We start from the raw sequence: 20,540 nt of genomic DNA on the forward strand, positions 1-20,540 counted from the left end.
AATGCAGGATCCCAGAAAATGTTCTATAAATTTATGTGGGATCCCGAAAAGTAATTGTTATCAGCCCGATAACATTTCCGGATAAAGAAGCCCATTATATATATATATATATTTATATATTATATGGGCTTCTTTATCCCGGATATTATAGCTGAAATTTTCTGTGTAAAAAGTTTGATTGTCTATAGACATATACGCAAGTCTTCGTTGGATTTACGTACTCCCGCCTTTTTGGTCTTGATCATAGTTTTCTTTCTTCTTGACCAAACTACGGCGACTAACGGATTACAGGTATGTGTTTATTTATAATAATATACATTATTATTTAAATAATAAAAAAATCTATTTAGTTTCTGTCATGTTTTAAATATTTTATGCCTGATATGTATATAAAGTATAGTACTATATATACAGTACTATATATAGATTATTAGATTATCGTGCTAAAACAGTATTAGTATATTACTTTTATTGAATATTTATATTACAATTAGATATTGTTCTTGTAGACTACATTTTTACACTATTGAGAGTAAAAAATGGATGGTCCAAACCCTGAAGAGGAAATCGAAGAATTCGATCCTAACGATTATCAATCATTTGATTTAATTATTGACCATAACTCTGAAAAGGATGATAACATCAAATTTTACCTAAATGAGAATCAGTTATTTGACAATGAATCGTTCAAACAAAATATTTTACTCGATGCTACAGATGATGAAAAAGACACTAATAATAATGCAGATTTATATACGTCAGACTTTGAGGAACTAGACTCCGAAAGTATTATTGGTTCAGCGTACTATGAAAAAATAAATGATGATAATGATAAAACAGTAGTTGAAAATACTTTCATCGTTGGTGAGTACATCTATAATATAGAAAATATAATAAGGTATAAGGCATGATTATTATTTAATTTTTTATTGCTTACACCTCAAGTTTGATCTTGCCTGTGTTCTAATATACGTAAACTTAATTAAAAAAATTAAACATTTATAGCTGCATATAAAATTCATTGACAGATCTTTTTTAGTATAAAAAATATATAATAAGATATGTCATGATATTTATTTAACTTTTTAACCTTCCCATGTTCTACTATAAATATAACTTAATAATATAAAGAGCCTGTGTTCTAATTAAAAAAATATAATGTTAATAGCTGCATCAAAATAAATTCAACCGTACTAAATTATAGCTGCATTTAAAATTTATCGACACTAGTCCAATTAATAGTACAGTATACTCAAACAAATAATTTGAATGCTTGTATAAAAGTATTATTAAAACCTGTAATTAACGAAGTATTATTAAATATGGCCTAGTGTATTGTACTAAATATATTACAAGCCTAATGCGCCTTAAATTTAACATTGCCCGTGTTCTAATACAAGTAACCATGATTAAAATAATATAAAATTGATAGTTGCATACAAAATAATTTAACCGTACTAAATGATAGCTGTATTTAAAATTTATTTTACATTTATATTGTACAATAGTACAATATAATTAAACAAACAAATAATTTCAATGCTCGTCTATAAGTATTATTGAATCTTGTAACGAACAAAGTTATCAAATCTGTTCCAGTGCTGTACGTTATATATTACAAACCTTAAATAACTGATATTGTATTGAACAAATATACTGTTGATTATTCTGTATTCTGTCAAAATATTTTCAATGATTTGAAAAATTCAATAGCAATATTATACATTATTATTATTTTCTACATAAAATAAAAGTTCTTGAATATGGCCCAATGTTGTACGCAATATATTATCTGTTTATGACATTATTATAGGTGTACAATATATGTGTATATATATCATTGGGCCATTTTTATTTAATATATTTACTTTGTTAAAGAAGCTACATATTCGTCTTAAATATTAATAAAAATTTCTATGCGGAATACATTGTTGCTGGAAACACGATTGATCCCATCAAACTCTATATGTTGAAAGTAATAACTAACTCGTTTATACTATATTCATTTTTTAATAAACAATAACTTTATTGATAATTCTCGAGCTGGATTAAACGTTGATTTAGAATTTCATCCAACAAATCTTTAATTGGAACCTTGTCGCATAAAATTTATTAATTACAATCTTATTGCTTAAAATTCTTAGTTATGAACATCCCACGTTAATATGTAAGTTTCATCCTGATTTTAGTATAACCTCAAACCTGAGAACTCAAAGTTATGACTTGATATCCAAGTAATTAGGCTGACTTTGGGTAATTTGTGACATCCTCGGAGCTTTAAAATGTAGAGCTTTAAAATGTATATAAAAACCTCGATCCTCAGAGCTCATAGAGTATATAGATTGATGTGTCAAAGTAACTGAGAATTTTTATAATTGACCTGTCAGATTCTGTAATTAACCTGAGACTTCATTTAAATATATCAGTTTATAGCACTGCGTGACTTAAACCCGCATTTAAGACACGCTTATCCGTGACTTAAACAGCTCATTATTTCACTGTGAAATAATGAATTTACCTAAGTTACAGTCCCGCAGTAAGATACAGCAAAGAGTAAAATCACTCGAATTATATGTTTCTAATCATGAGAATAAAAAAGGAAAGTAGAAAATCATGATAAATATCCTCAAAAAGCATTCGAAATTAAAAACCTCCTTATTATCATTTCAATATTTCTAGGTTAGTATTAACTGTTTCAAGTTGTCTACCCTGCATCCCGAGATGCATGCGACTTTTTTTTGGGAGGGAAATTCAAACTTGATTGTTTATTAAATTCAAATTTCATCTTTTTTTTAAACTTTTATTCTCATTTTTTTCTGCGTGCATAACAGTTTTGTTTGGCAAAAACTGTTGTCATTAGTTATTATCAGTTATTATCTGTTATATTCATTATTATATTTATTTAAGAAATGTAATATTTTGTATATGAAGATAACTGGGAAAAACTGTATAAAACTGAACAAAATTGAAAAAATTGAAAAAAACTGTAGGTAACTGTTATCTTTGTCTAAATTTTTCTACAGTTATTAACTGTTTTCTTCAGTTTTGTACTGTTTTTTGCACTATTTATTTCCGCTAGGGTCTCAAAATTCTTTTCATTTTAAGATATATGTTAAGCTAATACAAGTGACATTTTGCGCGCTTCGCGCGGGCAACTGCACTTTTATATTTTGATGCCTTTTGGACGTGTCTTAAATTTTGAGGTTAAAATTTCTCAAACAATTGAAGAAAATATTGTTTCAATCAATATCAAATTAAAATTTATTTATTAATATATTGTTTCATTATTAATTCAATTTGCTTTTATATCATAAATAACTTTGTAAAAATAAAATCTATTTTAATTCGTAAATACTTTCTAGATTTTGTATTTTCGCGCTCTTTTAAAAGCAACCAATCAAATCTCGTTTTAGTCGGCTTCACTTTTCTTGTATCTCTTTTTTAAGAAGGGATATTCCATGCATAATTCGTACTTTTGGCTAGGTGGCTGTCCCTTGGTATGAATACAATAAAACGTTTGGATCAGTAGGTACGCACATACAGATTTCGCGTCCAACACACCAAACTTTTTTAAGATTTTTTTCAGCGTACTCGGATTGATGATCAAACATCGTTTTCTCAGCACGCGTTCAATCTGCATATTTATAAATCGCATCATTAACTTAAACGTGTTTTTCAGACAATCTATCACTAGTGTTTTTAGCACTTCACTATTCCTCATAATTAAGTGGACAACTTTTTCTAAAACAGATTCAGGTACCTTCCCCAGATGAAATGGCAAGCAAAAAAATTTATCCACGTTTTTCAACTTCACGCTGGTCACACGATCGATCTGAATCATGTCTTGAAGTGCACGAGCTCCGACATATCCCAAACAATCATGCCATGTTTTTAAATCAGCCCGCGTTGACATGTCGATTTGCGATGTTTCTTTCGGTGACACCACGCGGACGAGCATTCGATAAATCGCGTTACCTTGATTTATACGCCGATAATAACCACAGCTTCGTCCTTCAACGATACTGTCACATGTTCATTGTCAATTCCAATAAAACAGCCTTTTTCCGCACACGCACCCATAGAAAGCAAATTTTCTTCATCTCTAGAACATTCTCCGAGAGGATAGGTCAATCTCTCTTTAAAAGCTAGTCGTAAAAGCATTCGAGTTTCTTGTTAAGGTGCACGAGCAGTGTCGTATGTTACCGTGAGCAGCTCTGGTTCTCCTCGATTGTTCGCTCTGGCGAAACTCTCTGCTAGATAGCGTAATCTGGACGTATCCGAACTTTCTTCATCTTTATCCCTACAAAGTCTGATGTGAAGAGATGCCGATACTGACGCCAGCGAGTGAAAACTTCGATAATCTCATGCTTATTCTTTCTTCTTCTTTTCCATTTTGTTGGACAGCCGTGACATAAAGGTACTGTATAGATAGGTGAGAGTATTCCCTGTTAGTTTCAACACAGTGTAGTGAGGTTGATAGAAGACGGCGAAGTCATCTGCAAGGTGGTTGTGCATTCTTCATATATCTCAACTTTTCGTAGACCTCCAGTTGCCGTAGAACACATTTGCTATCGTGAAAAGTCACTTTAATCTGGAATATTAAGTGATTTGATGTAATTTTTAAAGAAGTTAGTCAGATAATAGTACACAATAAAGCTGTTAACTCTGTTATCAGCTATCAACTGGTCTTTCTAAATTTTGTATCTATTATTTAAGGCCTATTTAATTGATCTGTCTACATATGAAGATGTGCAGTACCGGATTATCAAGACGTTATTGGTTTGTCTCTGTTTGAAAATATAACGAGGCAGCTGAGGACGGATTCTTAATAATCGATAGTGGTTCTTGTTACTCGCCGTCCTAGCGAGTCGTCTGAAACACTCAGCTGCCCCTTGATTTGCGCTGGCTAGCGCAGCTAATTGCAAGCGCGGCTCGCTCGTGCCCTCGAAGGGGTCAGGGTACCCTACGAATCAAAGCGCAAGAGAGAAGGCAAAAGATCAACAAACACAACAATAAGAAATACTTGGTGAAAATCGGGTACTTTCACAGTCTATTCTTAATCAAGCGAATCAGTTCCGCGGTAGTCGCTACTCTAATGAGTAGTGGCACGAATCGTAATCGATGATCCTCTTTCGAGGTGTCTGGCAAGATTGCGAGATGTCAAAACACAATACAGAAAATGGTGGACAATACAAAATCGCACGAGCACCCACAAAAAATTCGCACGCGCTAAGTTACCCCTCGTTTTTTTTGCTAGTCTAAGGTACTATGCCGCTGCCTGCCACCGCGCTCGCCGCTTTGTGCAACCGTCGTCTGCGACTCTTACGCAGTCGACAGCTATACAAGCCCCTTTGCGTGCATCAGCGAATCCACGAAGCTCCAATAGACTTGACGAGGTGGCACGAATCCACCATGGAAGTCGGATTCGAGGTACAGGGATCAGACCGAGGAGAAAGTTTAGCCATCTGGCATTGAGGGATTACTGCAACACATCGTCCCTTTTCAACCGGTCGCGCCACATCTTCTGCAACAGAATTTTGGTAGAGACGAGAACCACCGTCGAGAACTTGCAGGTGACTGGAAGACCCGCAAGTTTCTAAGCTGTCGAGCCATAGGGTCGTTATCAGCTCAATAGAGAATTATGTGGATGTAAGTTAAGCTCAATAGGACTTGTGCTGCTCTCAAAAATCATCATCTTCATTATAAGCTAACTATCTTAGGACTCTGAGCACGAACAACGGGGCGCAGCTGACTCTGTATGTTATACTAATATAGTAAGTAGCTGGTAATGTCTTCATAACCATCAGGCTCTACCCATAAAATACGTTGTAGACCAACTGCCTTGGGATCTACAAGGATCTTTAGTGACCCAACAGCACGCACGACATATCTCCTGAAACATCTCCTTTGCAACCCTCTTTGAACTAGCGCTTACAATCGACGTTGACGGCAGAAGATGTGCGGGTGCTGCTCACGTCTTCCAGACACCAACAGCGCTGTAACAGCTAGGCAAGAGGTCTTGTGGCACTGAGCTCGCAACTATTATGACATCTTCATACTTCGATTTAAAGTCGCCGTAGACTAGCCAGTCAAAAGAGCTGTTTTCAGCAGTAGGTGTTCTTGGTGTATGTTTTGGAACCTAGCACGAGATCAATATCACCTGGAGTAGTGAAGGAAGGATCAGCCAACCTGATATTGTCGAGATGATGCCAGTGGTCATGCTTCAGAAGGCCCCTCGGTGTAGTTAGAGCCAGGCTGGGCAACAACAGGGCGGTAATCGTTAAAGTTCGAGCCTCTTTATCCGTGAGGAAGAAGTAATATGAAGGTTGAACTTGTAACGGTGTCAAAGATGCAACTACTGATGCGACCAAATAACTTTGGATCCTAAATCAACTAAGGCACGAGCTTGAACCAGCCAGCCATCACGTCGTCATATTAAAACCAAACCGGACGTGAAGAGAGCTAGTCAATCTGATGAATTGGCAACATTTTGTGGGAAAGTCTCAGTATCTAGAGATGAGATGCTGAAACGCTCTTTTCAAAGCGCTCGCTATGTAGCAAGCTGCGTTGATGCTGATTACATTCTCGGCAATTGTACAGAGATGGAAAGTTGCTCGTTGAGTATCCCACTGCAAGTCAGTTAAGACCCGATGTTGATCATCACAGACTGGTCACTTGATTTCAGCACTGGCCATGGTGAGGACTTTTCAGCTCCGTGCCTATATCGAAACGCCTTTGGAGCCTGCGTTTCGGCGACCTTCCATTCTCTTCGCAGCAAAAAAGACGAACTACTGATCCCAATATTTAACAGCTGCTTCAACAACCAAGTTTTGACCCATCAGGTTAACCCTCCACTAAGGATGATCCTGGCCGGCAGCATTAACTCAAGCAGAGGCTTTCCTTACTAGATTCTATGGGTATAACCTGTTACCGAGGTTGCTTCCGGGTCGCGGATGCTATCACAATCTGCCACTCAGAATGCCGATCTGGACCCAGAACTTGCACTTTTATCGCTTATTATCCTGTAATTTTCCTACCTTTATTATGAAATTTTGTAAGACAGTGTCGCACGATTCAAAATGCGCAACTTCCCATTCACTCTAGATACATAACAAAGGGCCTTTACCTGCACTTGTCAAAAAAGCATAGTGTGTAACATGAAGGGGGGGGGAGGGGTAAGGCACAATTTCTGTAGCTCGGGTTAGTTTTAAGCAGGAAATGGAGTCGAGATCGCCCTTGCAAGAAATAGCCCTTCACCCTAGCTGCATAGTTCCTATCTGTTTTTCTTTTTTTCCATTTTATTGCATGTTGTCATTTTAAAGTATTAACTTCGAACGTGATTTAATTTATACATACAAATTTATAAATTGATAAACATTGAATATAATTAATTTTTATAGGTTGTAACGAAAATGAAGTTGAAGATTCAGCAAACTCCGATGAAACTTGCAAATATCTCAACTCAGAGCAAGACCGTCTTCATGGTAATTATTTTTATTTTAAGCATGCTACTATAGGAGGATCAGAACTTATGACAGAACAAAATAAAGTTCGCGACAAAAAACCATTTTCAATTAATTAGTTCATAGTTTTTTCCAATTTAAAATATTGTTACAAAAATAAATCAAGTTAAATGACGTAACACTAGTACAGTATACTTTCAAGATATCATGTACAATGTAAAATCTTTATAGAATAAATACAAATTTCTAAATTTGAAAAATTTTCAATTGATTGCGAACTTTGGTAACGACTGAAAAACTAAGCCGTTCACTGAGATATTGTTATTGAAAAGCGTTGACTGAAATTTGTTTATGGAAGTATATGAACGGTCCTCGTAAGTTCTGACCTTCCCTAAAAAGAATAAATATTTATATACATATATTTCATGAGTAATTTCGAAACATGATTTTTTTTATATAGAGCACAGTAATGATTCGTCACAAATAAATAATTGGAATGTAGAATCTTGCAATAATTCACCAGAAATTTGCAGAGTTAATGAGCATTCTAGCTTTAATTTGAGTGGCAAATTCAGCCATCATTCAAATGAAATATCTAGACTGGACCAATCAAAGTTAGAATTATTTTTATCAAATTCAAATCGAAGTGACTGTTCAGATGAAGAAAATGCAGGTAATAATAAATATTCGTATGTTATAATAACATAATCCTACCATTGACAAACCTTGCAAATATACTCTAAACGACATTCTTTAAATCTATCTATTCAATCATCATACCGTAGCTCCTAATAAAGACTAACACACACTGCAGATTGAGTAATAGAATCTCTAATTCCATTGCACACCCAAATCATTATATATTAATATACACATCTCACACATAAACTTATAAAATAATAACTTTTTATCTACATATCCATATTTTTTTTTCATTTTTCAGATGAATATTTGACGAATATAAAAAGCGATTTTGCGTTACCTCCAATCAAAAAAAGAAAATTTGAACGGGCATCAATGATACCTGAAGATGATCCGAATTCCTCGGGATCTGAATACCAACCATCCAATGAAGATTACTTAGATGACTCAGATAGTGACTTGACCGACTTTAATGCAGAATTTGAAAAATCGAAGAAATCCCATAAGACGGAACGTCTTACGAAAAGAAAAGTAGTTTCAAAAGTCAATAACTCAAGGGTTCATAAACCAATATCATTTGAATCAAATGAATTAAATTCAGATGTGGATGTACCGTCAAAAATAGAGGCTCCTCATACCGAAACAAAAAAACCTGCAAAGCGAAAAAAATTTTTATTTGAACTATATTCTACCACAAACCGAGTATCTGAGAAAGAAAAAGAAATAAATATAAATAATTGTGAACCAACTACGACTGATTTACCTCAAACTAATTCTGAATATAAAGAAAAAGAAAATGAAGAACAAAATGATCAAAATGAAAGTAATAGAGGATGTGAAACATCTACAGTTAATTTTCGTTCATCTACATTTGTCGAAAACACAACAAATGTTCCGCCACCTAACAAGAATGTTAATTCATTAAAGCGTAAACGCAACACCATCGAAGACTTAGATTTTCCTACACAAACAATAGGTTTTTCCGATGAAGGTGGAACTTTTTATTACAAACTAAATTGCTGTTGTTTTTGTCATAGCCTAGAATTGAGAGTGGATCGACATTATAAAACCCACCACCCTGAAGAGCAAGAAGTGCAATTTTTAATTCATTGCAAATCCGCTGCAGAAAGAAGAGTTAAGTATAAAGAGCTGCGTTTACGTGGGAATGATTATTACAATAATGACAGAACAATTAATCCTAAAGGAATAATCATTTGCTCGCGGAGAATTTCTCGTCCAAAAATGATTGAGAAACAGAAATTGTTACAAACAGAATCTCAGAGCAATGAAGAAGTTTCCACAGATAATATACCTGCAAAGCAAGAGAATACAATGAAGAGCTCTATTACAACTACAACTGATATGACTGCATCTTCAATATCAGGAGTATTCAAATTGAAATGCGCTGTTTGTAATATATGGGTTGTACCTCAAAATTTGCGAAATCATTATAGATCAGCTCATTATACTATGGGAGATCGTAATTCTAAGCAAATTTTAAAGGAAGCAAAACGTTGCATGTTAGCCGTGCACCCAAAAACAGACCCACGAGTGAAAGATCATATTTTTGCAAAAATAAGAGATCCTGTAGTTTCAGCTTTAGTGAGGCAAGACATTCTTATTGTTTTATTTGCTAACAAATTCGCAGATAAATTTTCGAATACTAAACAACTTGATATGGTCAGAGGTTACGTTCGTCTTATTGCGAAATTCATGTTGGAGATGAAAAACTTGTGCCCCGAATTAGAAGATTTTAAAATGGTCTTTAGACCTCAATATTGGGATAGTGTTATTGAAGCCATGAGAAAAGTTAGTGATTATGATGCAGCAACTCAACGTTTTGGCATAACATATAATGCTGAAACATTACCTCTTCTTTTTCGCAAATGTTTTAAAATTTTACGACACTTCTTCGTTACTGTCAAAGATACTGAAAACATTCAAAATTTGAATGATTTTATAGCCATCTTTGACGACGATATTCAGAATGCAATACTTATCAAGGCATACCTCTCAAGAAAAGAATTGAATCGTCATACGAATGATAAACCACTGCCACCATCTAACGACATAGTTATCTTCAGAGAATTCTTGAATGTACTTAGGGAACAGACCTTAGATAAAGTAAAGGAAACTAACGTGATGACCTATGAACAATATTATATACTCACAGTGTGCGTTGCATTGCTCATCGAAAGTTTCAATCGTCGACGCAACGGGGAAGTTGCTAGAGTCCTTTTAAAAGATTTTGAATCTATTAAACAAGCAGACGAAAATTGTGAGTTCTTTAAACAGTTGACTGAGGAAGAGAAGGAGGAACGTTTAGCATTCTACAGAATGGATATTTTGGGAAAACGATACGATGGTAAAGGATCTTTGTACATGGATAATTTAGATTATGATTGTTTAAAATTATTGGTAAAACATAGGAAGTCATTTAATATTTCTTCGACTAATGCTTATTTATTTGCCATAAAAAATGGACGAGATAATGTAGAGAGATATGTAGATTTGTACGATTCAATGTGCCGGTTCACAAAAAAATGCAATGATGAATATAAACCAATTAATCACAAAGCAATACGTGCTACTGCACTGCGTAAGCATGCAGCCACTGTAAATGGTGTAATAGATGATGGGAAGAACACTCAAATGTGTGCAGAGCTCTTAGGACACTCTGAACAAATGCAGAAATCAAAATACAAGAGGGTCGTCGATAAACAAGATGTTGCGAATGTCAATTTCCTTAAAAGGATCAACAGCACAAACTACGAATCACCCATTAGAAATAAACATCAATCTCAAAAACCCCCGCTACCATCCCTGGATAGTTCCAACGATGATGTACAGGAATCAATCGTTTCAGGTGAGATTAAATATTTCGTTAGATAACTTTTCTTCCACATGCGAGTCTCTCTCTCTCTCTCTCTCTCTCTCTCTCTCTCTCTGTCTCTCTGTCTCTCTGTCTCTCTCTCTCTCTCTCTCTCTCTCTCTCTCTCTCTCTCTCTGTCTCTCTCTCTCTCTGTCTGTCTCTCTGTCTCTCTGTCTCTCTGTCTGTCTCTCTCTCTCTCTCTCTGTCTCTCTCTCTCTCTCTGTCTCTCTCTCTCTCTCTCTCTCTCTCTCTCTGTCTCTCTGTCTCTCTGTCTCTCTCTCTCTCTCTCTCTCTCTCTCTCTCTCTCTCTCTCACACACGTACACTTGCCTCTTCTCTCTGGCTCTCACACGCTTTCGCGGTAGCCGTCCAGCGGCTCGTCGTCCCAGTACAAGGCACCTAGACGACTCGCAACGCTGTCGTTTTGCTCGCTCAAGGTTCACGCACACTACAAATATTCACTATGGCCGTCTTCTCTCGCACCGGGGGCTGGTTGGTTCCTGTTGTCCGGCAGCACCCTGCTGACGAAGTTGGAGCTGGCTAGGCTTCCCCGATGCTCGAAGTTGTCCTCTCGTCCCCGCCTCTGCTATGACTGCACCGGCTGCTGTCTCGGCGGCACACCCGCCGACACTGCTCGTGCTTGTTGGCATCACGTCGTACCCGCACCCACTATTAACACGTTCCTGTGCAGACTCTCCACACCCGCACGTGCTCGTCTCACTTGTGAGCACAACTCCAATTCCTATCTCGTTGACCACCTCCGTCGCCAACAAAAATCGGGAAGGAACTCGCGCATTTGCGCTCGCGCAAAATCTCCTTCTTTTGCAAGCGGCAACGTCGATTCCAACGGGCCCTCACTATTAAGCGCGCCGCATTGGTTCGAAAGTCCGCGCGGACTACCGAGCCACACATCTACGCTATCTGATTGACTCAGCTCGCGCGACATCGGTAACGGCTTCTCTCCTGTACTCAGAATCAAGCTAGAGACGGCGGCCGCTGATGACAAACAGCACAACAACATTCGGACTCGCCGCATCTATCGATATTTTCGATGGATGTGACTGCAACGCACCGCGTCGCATGTCTCTCTTCACATACACTCTATAGTGCGCTCCCAGCTCGGCGCTTGATAATCTTTTTTGGCTTCTCCAGTTCATTGTATTTTTTAATTGGTCTAAAATCGGTAATTGGTCTATAATGACGCTTAATTGATCAGTTTTTATTTATTTTTCCATCAGTGTTTGATTTATTATTCTAAATTTTAAGTTAACATAAAAATAAACTTGATAATAATGCACTTTATTTTTAGATCGTAAAACCGGAGCATGGGATCACGACGAGTGCGCTGCTTTTCGTGAAGTATTCAAGCCACATTTATCATCTCGAAGAACTCCATCTTCACCAGAAATTCGACAAGCACGATCCTCAAACAGATATTTAGGTCAAAGAAGTCTGGCGCAGATATCTGCTAGATTTTATAATATCTATGCTGGTAAATTAAAAAAGTTTTAAATTTACCTCAGATAAATAATTAAAGATTTTATTTTAAACATTATGTTTTTTAAAAACAATTTATACGTTTATGAATATAATAATCAAAAAGAGATTTTAAAAGTCTAAACTATGTAGTACTCCAAATGAGTATTAATTGATTGTGATATAGTCGTACTAATATTTATAAAATCATAAAAAAATTATGAAACTTTTTTGTTTTAAAAGTGGTACAAGCTATGTACAAGTATTACATTCAATATAGAACTTTAAATATGTTTTATTGAATTGTGATTTATAAGGCTATGCATGTATGTAGAATCATACAAACATAATTTTTTTTTTAAAGTTTAGAATATAAGTATTACATTGAATCTACTCTTAAAAAATTATATTAAAAAACATGCTTATAAATATGTTTATAAATATTGTAAATGATCAAAGAGAGATTTTATAATTCTATAACAAAAGCTATGTAGTACTTCAAATGACTGTGATTTGATTGTGATATAGTCTCACTAATATTTATAAAATCATAAGAAAAAAATTAAACTTTTGTTATACAAGTTATGTACAAGTATTAGATTTAATATGGTACCTTAAATAACTTATTTATTTATGATTTAGTAGACTATGTATATGTAGAATTATATGAAAAAAATAACATTTTATTTATTTAACAGTTGTTTAAAATTTAAGTATTACATTGAATAATATTAAAAAACTTTAGTTCTGAACAAATCAATGTATATTGTTTTATTTATATAAAATGCAAATAATATATATAATAAATGCAAAATTCAAACAATTGTTCATTTACCTTTTTTATGACTTTTTCCAGAATTTGTATAGTTAGCAAGGCAGTGTACTATCTAACAACCAGTGATTTATTTAACACCCAGTACACATTGAAACTTGTGGCTTTCTGTGAGCCGCGAAAGCGAACTCCGTTTCTTCCTACCATCCTTCGCATCACCAACTCCTTGTATATCCGCGCAGACGGGCCGTCGCGGCTCTGGGCACCAGGTACCGGAGTTCCAGAGATCCCACGATCTCTTTTATTAATAACTTCGACGCGAGTAAGGATTGGGGCAAAGCTATTGAGCTCGGCTAACTCAAGAGGAGAAAATCTAATGAGATGGGGATTAGGGTCGAGGCCTCGCAATGCTTGAATTACTCTTTACTTGATTTCATTTGTTAATTAACAATGTCTCTTAATTTTCACAATAAAGTGGCCCTGCTACTCGCGAAACCCCTGCGCAGGGCCCCCTTGACGGGGCTTGCCAACGCTCGCGCGCTATCACGAGTAGACGGACGAGGTCGCCGCTATTTCGCATCCGGCCCTGCAAGTCTCATGAGTCTCCGGTTTCTTCATTTTGATCGAGAATCCTCCTCGCTCCCATCGGACGATCGACGCCGCCACCACGTTCGTCAACGCAATGTCCGCCAACTCGCCATGCAGACGAGAGGACCGCCTTGCCCTTCCATGTACCTATATGCCGGGAGCACGTCGCGTCCGTCTCTTTTTGCTCTCGTGAGTCCTAGGATTCCTAAAATCCAACTGCATTCGTTAATTCTATCTACCGAGGTTCGCGCGCTTACCCTCGTTCTCTAGCGTGCCGGTCACAACTACTGCGTGATCCCGTCACGACTACTGCGGTAAACGCCACACTACCTACTATGCCGGATTGCTACGTGCGACCTAACGCCGCCATTCTTTATAATATAATTTTAATTAGCCCCACTGAAACTGAATCTAATTTCATAATCGATTAATAATTAATAATTATTAATCGAGCTTATTCATAATAAAATCTTAAACTATGAAATAAACTTACGTTTGCTATTTAGGGTATAATTACGGGAGCTGACGGACATAACAATATTTCGGAACGAGTGTAGTAATTAGAATGCAATATGGGAGAGGCTACGGTAACTGGAGGATACGATAGAACAAGATTGCGATAGTTGGGATAACAATAACGAGAGAATACGATAATTGTAGTTACGGAAGCGATAAAGTACGATAGTTGTGACGACGATAAAGGGAGGTTTATGTTAGTCGGGGATACGGTCGCGAGAGACTAATGATAGCCAGTATAGTGGTAATGAGTACGATAATTAAGAGATTAGGGTGGCAAGAGGGTTCGATAGTTGGGGTTAGCGGTAGCTGGGGATTACGATAGTTGTGGTTAGCGACAGTTGGGGGGTCAACGATATTTGGAATTAACGGTATTTACTGTAATTGTCGATTAACGGTAATTGCGATAGCTGGGATTAGGGTAATTACGAAACAGGATTGCAATAACTGAGGATTACAGTAATTACGATAGTTAAGGATTAGTGATAACGAGAGTGAATTTGGTATACAAGTCTATTCGCGAGACGTCACAGTACTCGTCCAGCCGCTCTTATGCGACCTAATATTAATACTCGCGAATGCCAACGCACGGCATACATTTCACCCGAGACACATCCGCTCGCGAAAATATACAAAAAGACTTATAAATAGCTATATTGTTCGGTGTGAAGTCTGAGGCGACAATGGCACCCTACTAAACTTACGTGATTAAATACGTGATCAATCACGTGTTAAATGACGTGATATTATCGTTAAATTATTTACGTGATTAATCACGCAACTAATCACGTTACTTACTTACAATAATTTTACTAAATAAAATTATTAAAAACGCTAAATAGACTGAACAATTCTTGAGGGTGCTGCTGTAAATGGGGTGTGCAGCAACTGTATGGTCAGTTTTGCACGGTAGCTCTCCCAATTTTTGTAGCGCGGCGTGACTGTCGACTTATAAAAGTTTACGCACTCACGAAATTTGTTAGTTGCTGTCCCGCGTATTTAGTGCAGCAGCAGCATCATGCCGGGACAGCTGCTGTACAATTTTTGCGCAGCTGTTGTACAAAAACTTATCGTCGATGAGAAAATCACTTTTGCACGGCATTTATGCATCACTGTATAGCAGCTCCCTCAAGAATTTCTGTGTGTGTAAGTAGAATGCCCTATTTAGCTGATACCACCCGGATGGTAACACCTAAATTGGGCATCCTACTTTAGAATTGTGAATGGTTGATTGTGAAATCACAATATTGAATTGTTAACTATGAGATGACAAACAGAATAGACTATTGTATAAGGTTTCTTGCCCAAATCTAACATTTTTCTCTTATCGTAAATTAGGAGATCAAAGACCAAATCGAATGATGTACGTCAATCACCATGCCTAAAATGTAATCGTGAAAATGGTTATATCAGGCCGTAAAAAACTAAATGAGCACTATACATATCTGGTTGTTGATCTTACATAGATTTTCAATTAAATTAAATCAAAATGGTCAATTATATGATCTTCTTGAGTCTTTGCAATTAATTAGGAAACAGAACATAAGTTTAGCTATAAACATTCAGTAATCTTTTTTTCTGTTAATCGGCAGATGAAAATCATATTAGAACAGTGTATAATACACATAGCCAAAAATAATATCAGTAATGTTACAAATTATGAGATGAAAAACATAAACAATACTGTATGTCTGCTTTTTTAATCACCTTGTTACTAAGATTACTGGAATCGTTGTCGCTAGGTACGTATACTTGGTCCTGATATCTTTCTCATGTACTACAGCTGAACGTGTCTCAAGAAATGATTGACTTTCAAAGCTGCTTTGAGAATCCTCCTGACTTTTTTGAGTTTCCAATCGTACGAACGGCTGTCTCTCTTGTATATGCTTCAACGCTCGCTGCTTCAGAACTATAATTATTAAAACAAAAATGTAATAATATAGTTTTCAAATTCAGATTTGTTCAATAATTTTGTCACTCTAATCTCAAAATCACAATTTCTACATGATGTATAGGATTTCGTGGTATAACAATATTATTTTATACTGGTGGGTAAGTTGATTTTTAGCGAACGTTGATATTCTCTTTCGCTTCTGTTAAGCGATAAACGTTTCATGCACTAAAAGCTCGAATTACAAAGTACCATTTTATGGTATTAAAGTATAAGACAACCAATCAAAATACATCATTCATCGAAATACTCAACTACCCTACTGAAAATAATAGCGCGAGCAATAATGCAAAAAATTGCATGATTCTTCGCGTGATTTGTTAGGTTACGATTTTCAGTAAGGTAATTGAATGATTGCTCGTGAGAAAAATCATCTGATGTCCCACGTGATTCATCGTGTACAAAATTAAAGCACGTGTTATCCATAAAAGCATAATCTCAGTCGAATATAGCGTCAAATTAGTTAAATTAAATCCATAGACAAATAAAATTTAAAATATACGTTATATTTTATTAACATATACCGCCCAGTGTTCTTTGTCAACTTTCATTAGTATAAAATGATTTCAAACAGTTACATAATAATAAATGAATAAAGTAAATACAAATTGAATTATACGATTTGATTTCTGACGGAAATAGTCATAGACATTAACGGATAGTCCATTAAATTATAATTAGTTTAATAACGCTATTTCTGATTCAAATTTATTTCGTGAATTTATAACGTCAGTGTCATGCTGGTTATATAAGAGCTATATACATACCATTGTTCACAAAATCGATCGATTTCTTCTGTAGGTATAAATTATATTTATCCAATGTATTATTTAATTTGTTCATATCTGATTTTGAGAAATTTCTGTACATTTTTGTCAAAATCATTTCTTTAGAAACGTGTGTAATTTTTTCCCCTTTAAAAATACAATTTCCAAACTCTTCAGGACATAACATTACACATGTTATTATAAGATTTAACATATAAACGTCAATGGCTTTGTATTCTGGAGCTAGGAGTACCATATTTACGTCATAATCTATAAAACAATAAAAAATGATTAGTCAACAATTCAAAAATACATATAACCTATCGTATCAAGTGATATATTTTGTTATAATGGCCCGTTTGACATGGAAAAAAGAACAGAGAACAAAAACAATTATAGTAACTGATATATAAAACATTATTCCAGACCAGAAAACTTTGTAATCTAACGCAGGTTTCTGCGATACCAAAAAATCAACTTAATTTATTATGGACTTCCAGAAAATATATAGAATTATTATTCTAATGAGCAGAAAATTATATTACAACGATTCTAATAATCCAAAAAAAAAACTTGATTAATACATATAACTGAAAATATGTAGTATAATTAATCATGATTACATTTATGTTTATATATTTATGAAAATCATAGTCAATACTAAATGATATTTTTGTCAATCGGGTCTGGAAAATTAAAATATAACAGTGTATCGCAATCCAGAGTCCAAAACAATAAATTAGCATCTATCTGTCTTTCGCATCAAAGTAGTAATGTCGATGATCCCATCAAAATCAGTAGTGTTCGTTGCGAGTGCGTAAACTGCGCCTTTAGGCCCTATTAGTCGATTGATACACCAGGACAGATGACAACTGCCAAGAGATTATGCAGTTTGGAGGGCACAATGATGAAATTCAGGCCCAGTCGATGCGAGGGGCGAGTAACCTCTAACAAAGCGTACTCTACTGTCAATTATACCTACTTTATTTAAACTTACGATTAATGAATTGTTCATAAATGTCATGCCCGGTACTAAGTGATATTTTTGTTCATTGCGTCTCGATTAGCAAAATAGAACAGTGTATGGTGATCAGAGGCGAAGCTAATTATATTTTAAACCATCTGTCTTCTGTATAAGAGTAGGAATTTTGATGATTTCATCAGAATCAGTAGTGTTCGTTGCGAGTGCGTGAACTGCGCCTTTAGGCCCTATTAGTCGATTGATACACCAGGACAGATGACAACTGCCAAGAGATTATGCAGTTTGGAGGGCACAATAATGAAATTCAGGCCCAGTCGATGCGAGGGGCGAGTAACCTCTAACAAAGCGTACTCTACCGTCAATTATACCTACTACATTTAAACATACGATTAATGAATTGTTCACAAAGTCATGCCCGGTACTAAGGGATATTTTTGTTCATTGGGTCTCGATTAGCAAAATAGAACAGTGTATGGTGATCAGAGTCGAAGCTAATTATATTTTAAACCATCTGTCTTCTGCATAAAATTAGAAATTTTAATAATTTCATCAAAATCAGTAGTGTTCGTTGCGAGTGCGTAAAGTGCTCCTTTAGGCCCTTTTAGACGATTGATACACAAGGACAGATGACAACTGCCAAGAGATTATGCAGTTTGGAGGGCACAATGATGAAATTCAGGCCCAGTCGATGCGAGGGGTGAATAACCTCTAACAAAGCGTACTCTACCGCAATATACCTACTTTATTTAAACATACGACTAATGAATTGTTTATAAAAATCATGCCCGGTACTAAGTGATATTTTTGTTGATTGGGTCTCGATTAGCAAAATAGAACAGTGTATGGTGATGAGAGTCGAAGCTAATTATATTTTAAACCATCTGTCTTCTGTATAAGAGTAGGAATTTTGATGATTTCATCAGAATCAGTAGTGTTTGTTGCGAGTGCGTAAACTGCGACTTTAGGCCCTATTAGACGATTGATACACAAGGACAGATGACAACTGCCAAGAGATTATGCAGTTTGGAGGGCACAATGATAAAACTGAGTCCCAGTCGATGCGAGGGGCGAGTAACCTCTAACAAAGCGTACTCTACCGTCAATTATACCTACTATATTTAAACATACGATTAATGAATTGTTTATAAAAATCATGCCCGGTACTAAGTGATATTTTTGTTCATTGGGTCTCGATTAGCAAAATAGAACAGTGTATTGTGAAGAGAGTCGAAGCTAATTATATTTTAAACCATCTGTCTTCTGTATAAGAGTAGGAATTTTGATGATTTCATCAGAATCATTAGTGTTCGTTGCGAGTGCGTAAAGTGCTCCTTTAGGCCCTATTAGACGATTGATACACAAGGACAGATGACAACTGCCAAGAGATTATGCAGTTTGGAGGGCACAATGATGAAATTCAGGCCCAGTTGATGCGAGGGGCGAGTAACCTCTTCCAAAGCGTACTCTACCGCAATATACCTACTTTATTTAAACATACGAGTAATGAATTGTTTATAATAATCATGCCCGGTACTAACTGATATTTTTGTTCATTGGGTCTCGATTAGCAAAATAGAACAGTGTATGGTGATCAGAGTCGAAGCTAATTATATTTTAAACCATCTGTCTTCTGTATAAAAGTAGGAATTTTGATGATTTCATCAGAATCAGTAGTGTTCGTTGCGAGTGCTTAAATTGAGACTTTAGGCTTTATTAGACGATTGATACACAAGGACAGATGACAATTGCCAAGAGATTATGCAGTTTAGAGGGCTCCATACCAAACCTGAGACCCAGTAGATGTGAGGTGTAAGTTAGATCTGCCAAAGAATTTTACAAGTCCATCTCTCCTACTTTATTCGAAAAAATTTATATACAAAAATCATGCCAGTTACTAAGTCATATTTTTGTTCACTGAGTCTCAATTAGCAAAATAGAACAGTGTATGGTGATCAGAGTCGGAACTAATTAAATTTTAAACTATCTGTCTTTCGCATCAAAGTAGTAATGTCGATGATCCCATCAAAATCAGTAGTGTTCGTTGCGAGTGCGTAAACTGCGCCTTTAGGCCCTATTAGTCGATTGATACACCAGGACAGATGACAACTGCCAAGAGATTATGCAGTTTGGAGGGCACAATGATGAAATTCAGGCCCAGTCGATGCGAGGGGCGAGTAACCTCTAACAAAGCGTACTCTACCGTCAATTATACCTACTATATTTAAACATACGATTAATGAATTGTTTATAAAAATCATGCCCGGTACTAAGTGATATTTTTGTTCACTGGGTCTCAATTAGCAAAATAGAACAGTGTATTGTGAAGAGAGTCGAAGCTAATTATATTTTAAACCATCTGTCTTCTGTATAAGAGTAGGAATTTTGATGATTTCATCAGAATCATTAGTGTTCGTTGCGAGTGCGTAAAGTGCTCCTTTAGGCCCTATTAGACGATTGATACACAAGGACAGATGACAACTGCCAAGAGATTATGCAGTTTGGAGGGCACAAT

The 20,540-nt window shown here is 35.9% G+C and overlaps 2 protein-coding genes across 2 annotated transcripts in view; one reads left to right on the forward strand and one right to left on the reverse strand.

Moving 5' to 3' along the window:
• The first annotated feature begins 144 nt into the window (after positions 1–144).
• On the forward strand, positions 145–15,813 carry LOC116418110. Its single transcript, XM_031933250.2, has 6 exons — positions 145–291; positions 510–864; positions 7,401–7,484; positions 7,924–8,136; positions 8,407–10,971; positions 12,286–15,813. Exons 2-6 carry the CDS (start codon positions 540–542, stop codon positions 12,486–12,488), a joined length of 3,390 nt encoding a protein of 1,129 aa, XP_031789110.1. The 5' UTR covers positions 145–291; positions 510–539; the 3' UTR covers positions 12,489–15,813.
• Positions 15,814–16,031: 218 nt separating this feature from the next.
• Positions 16,032–20,540, reverse strand: part of LOC116418111 — a 36,584-nt gene continuing 32,075 nt past the window's right edge. Inside the window, exons 3-4 of the mRNA XM_031933251.2 lie at positions 17,047–17,316; positions 16,032–16,237 (exon numbers count right to left, since the gene is read on the reverse strand). Of these exons, the coding sequence (XP_031789111.1) occupies positions 16,032–16,237; positions 17,047–17,316 (476 nt within the window). The remainder of the gene's footprint in view (positions 16,238–17,046; positions 17,317–20,540) is intronic.

This window comes from Nasonia vitripennis, unplaced genomic scaffold (assembly GCF_009193385.2).
Source record: "Nasonia vitripennis strain AsymCx unplaced genomic scaffold, Nvit_psr_1.1 unplaced0029, whole genome shotgun sequence".
Lineage (NCBI taxonomy): Eukaryota > Metazoa > Arthropoda > Insecta > Hymenoptera > Pteromalidae > Nasonia > Nasonia vitripennis.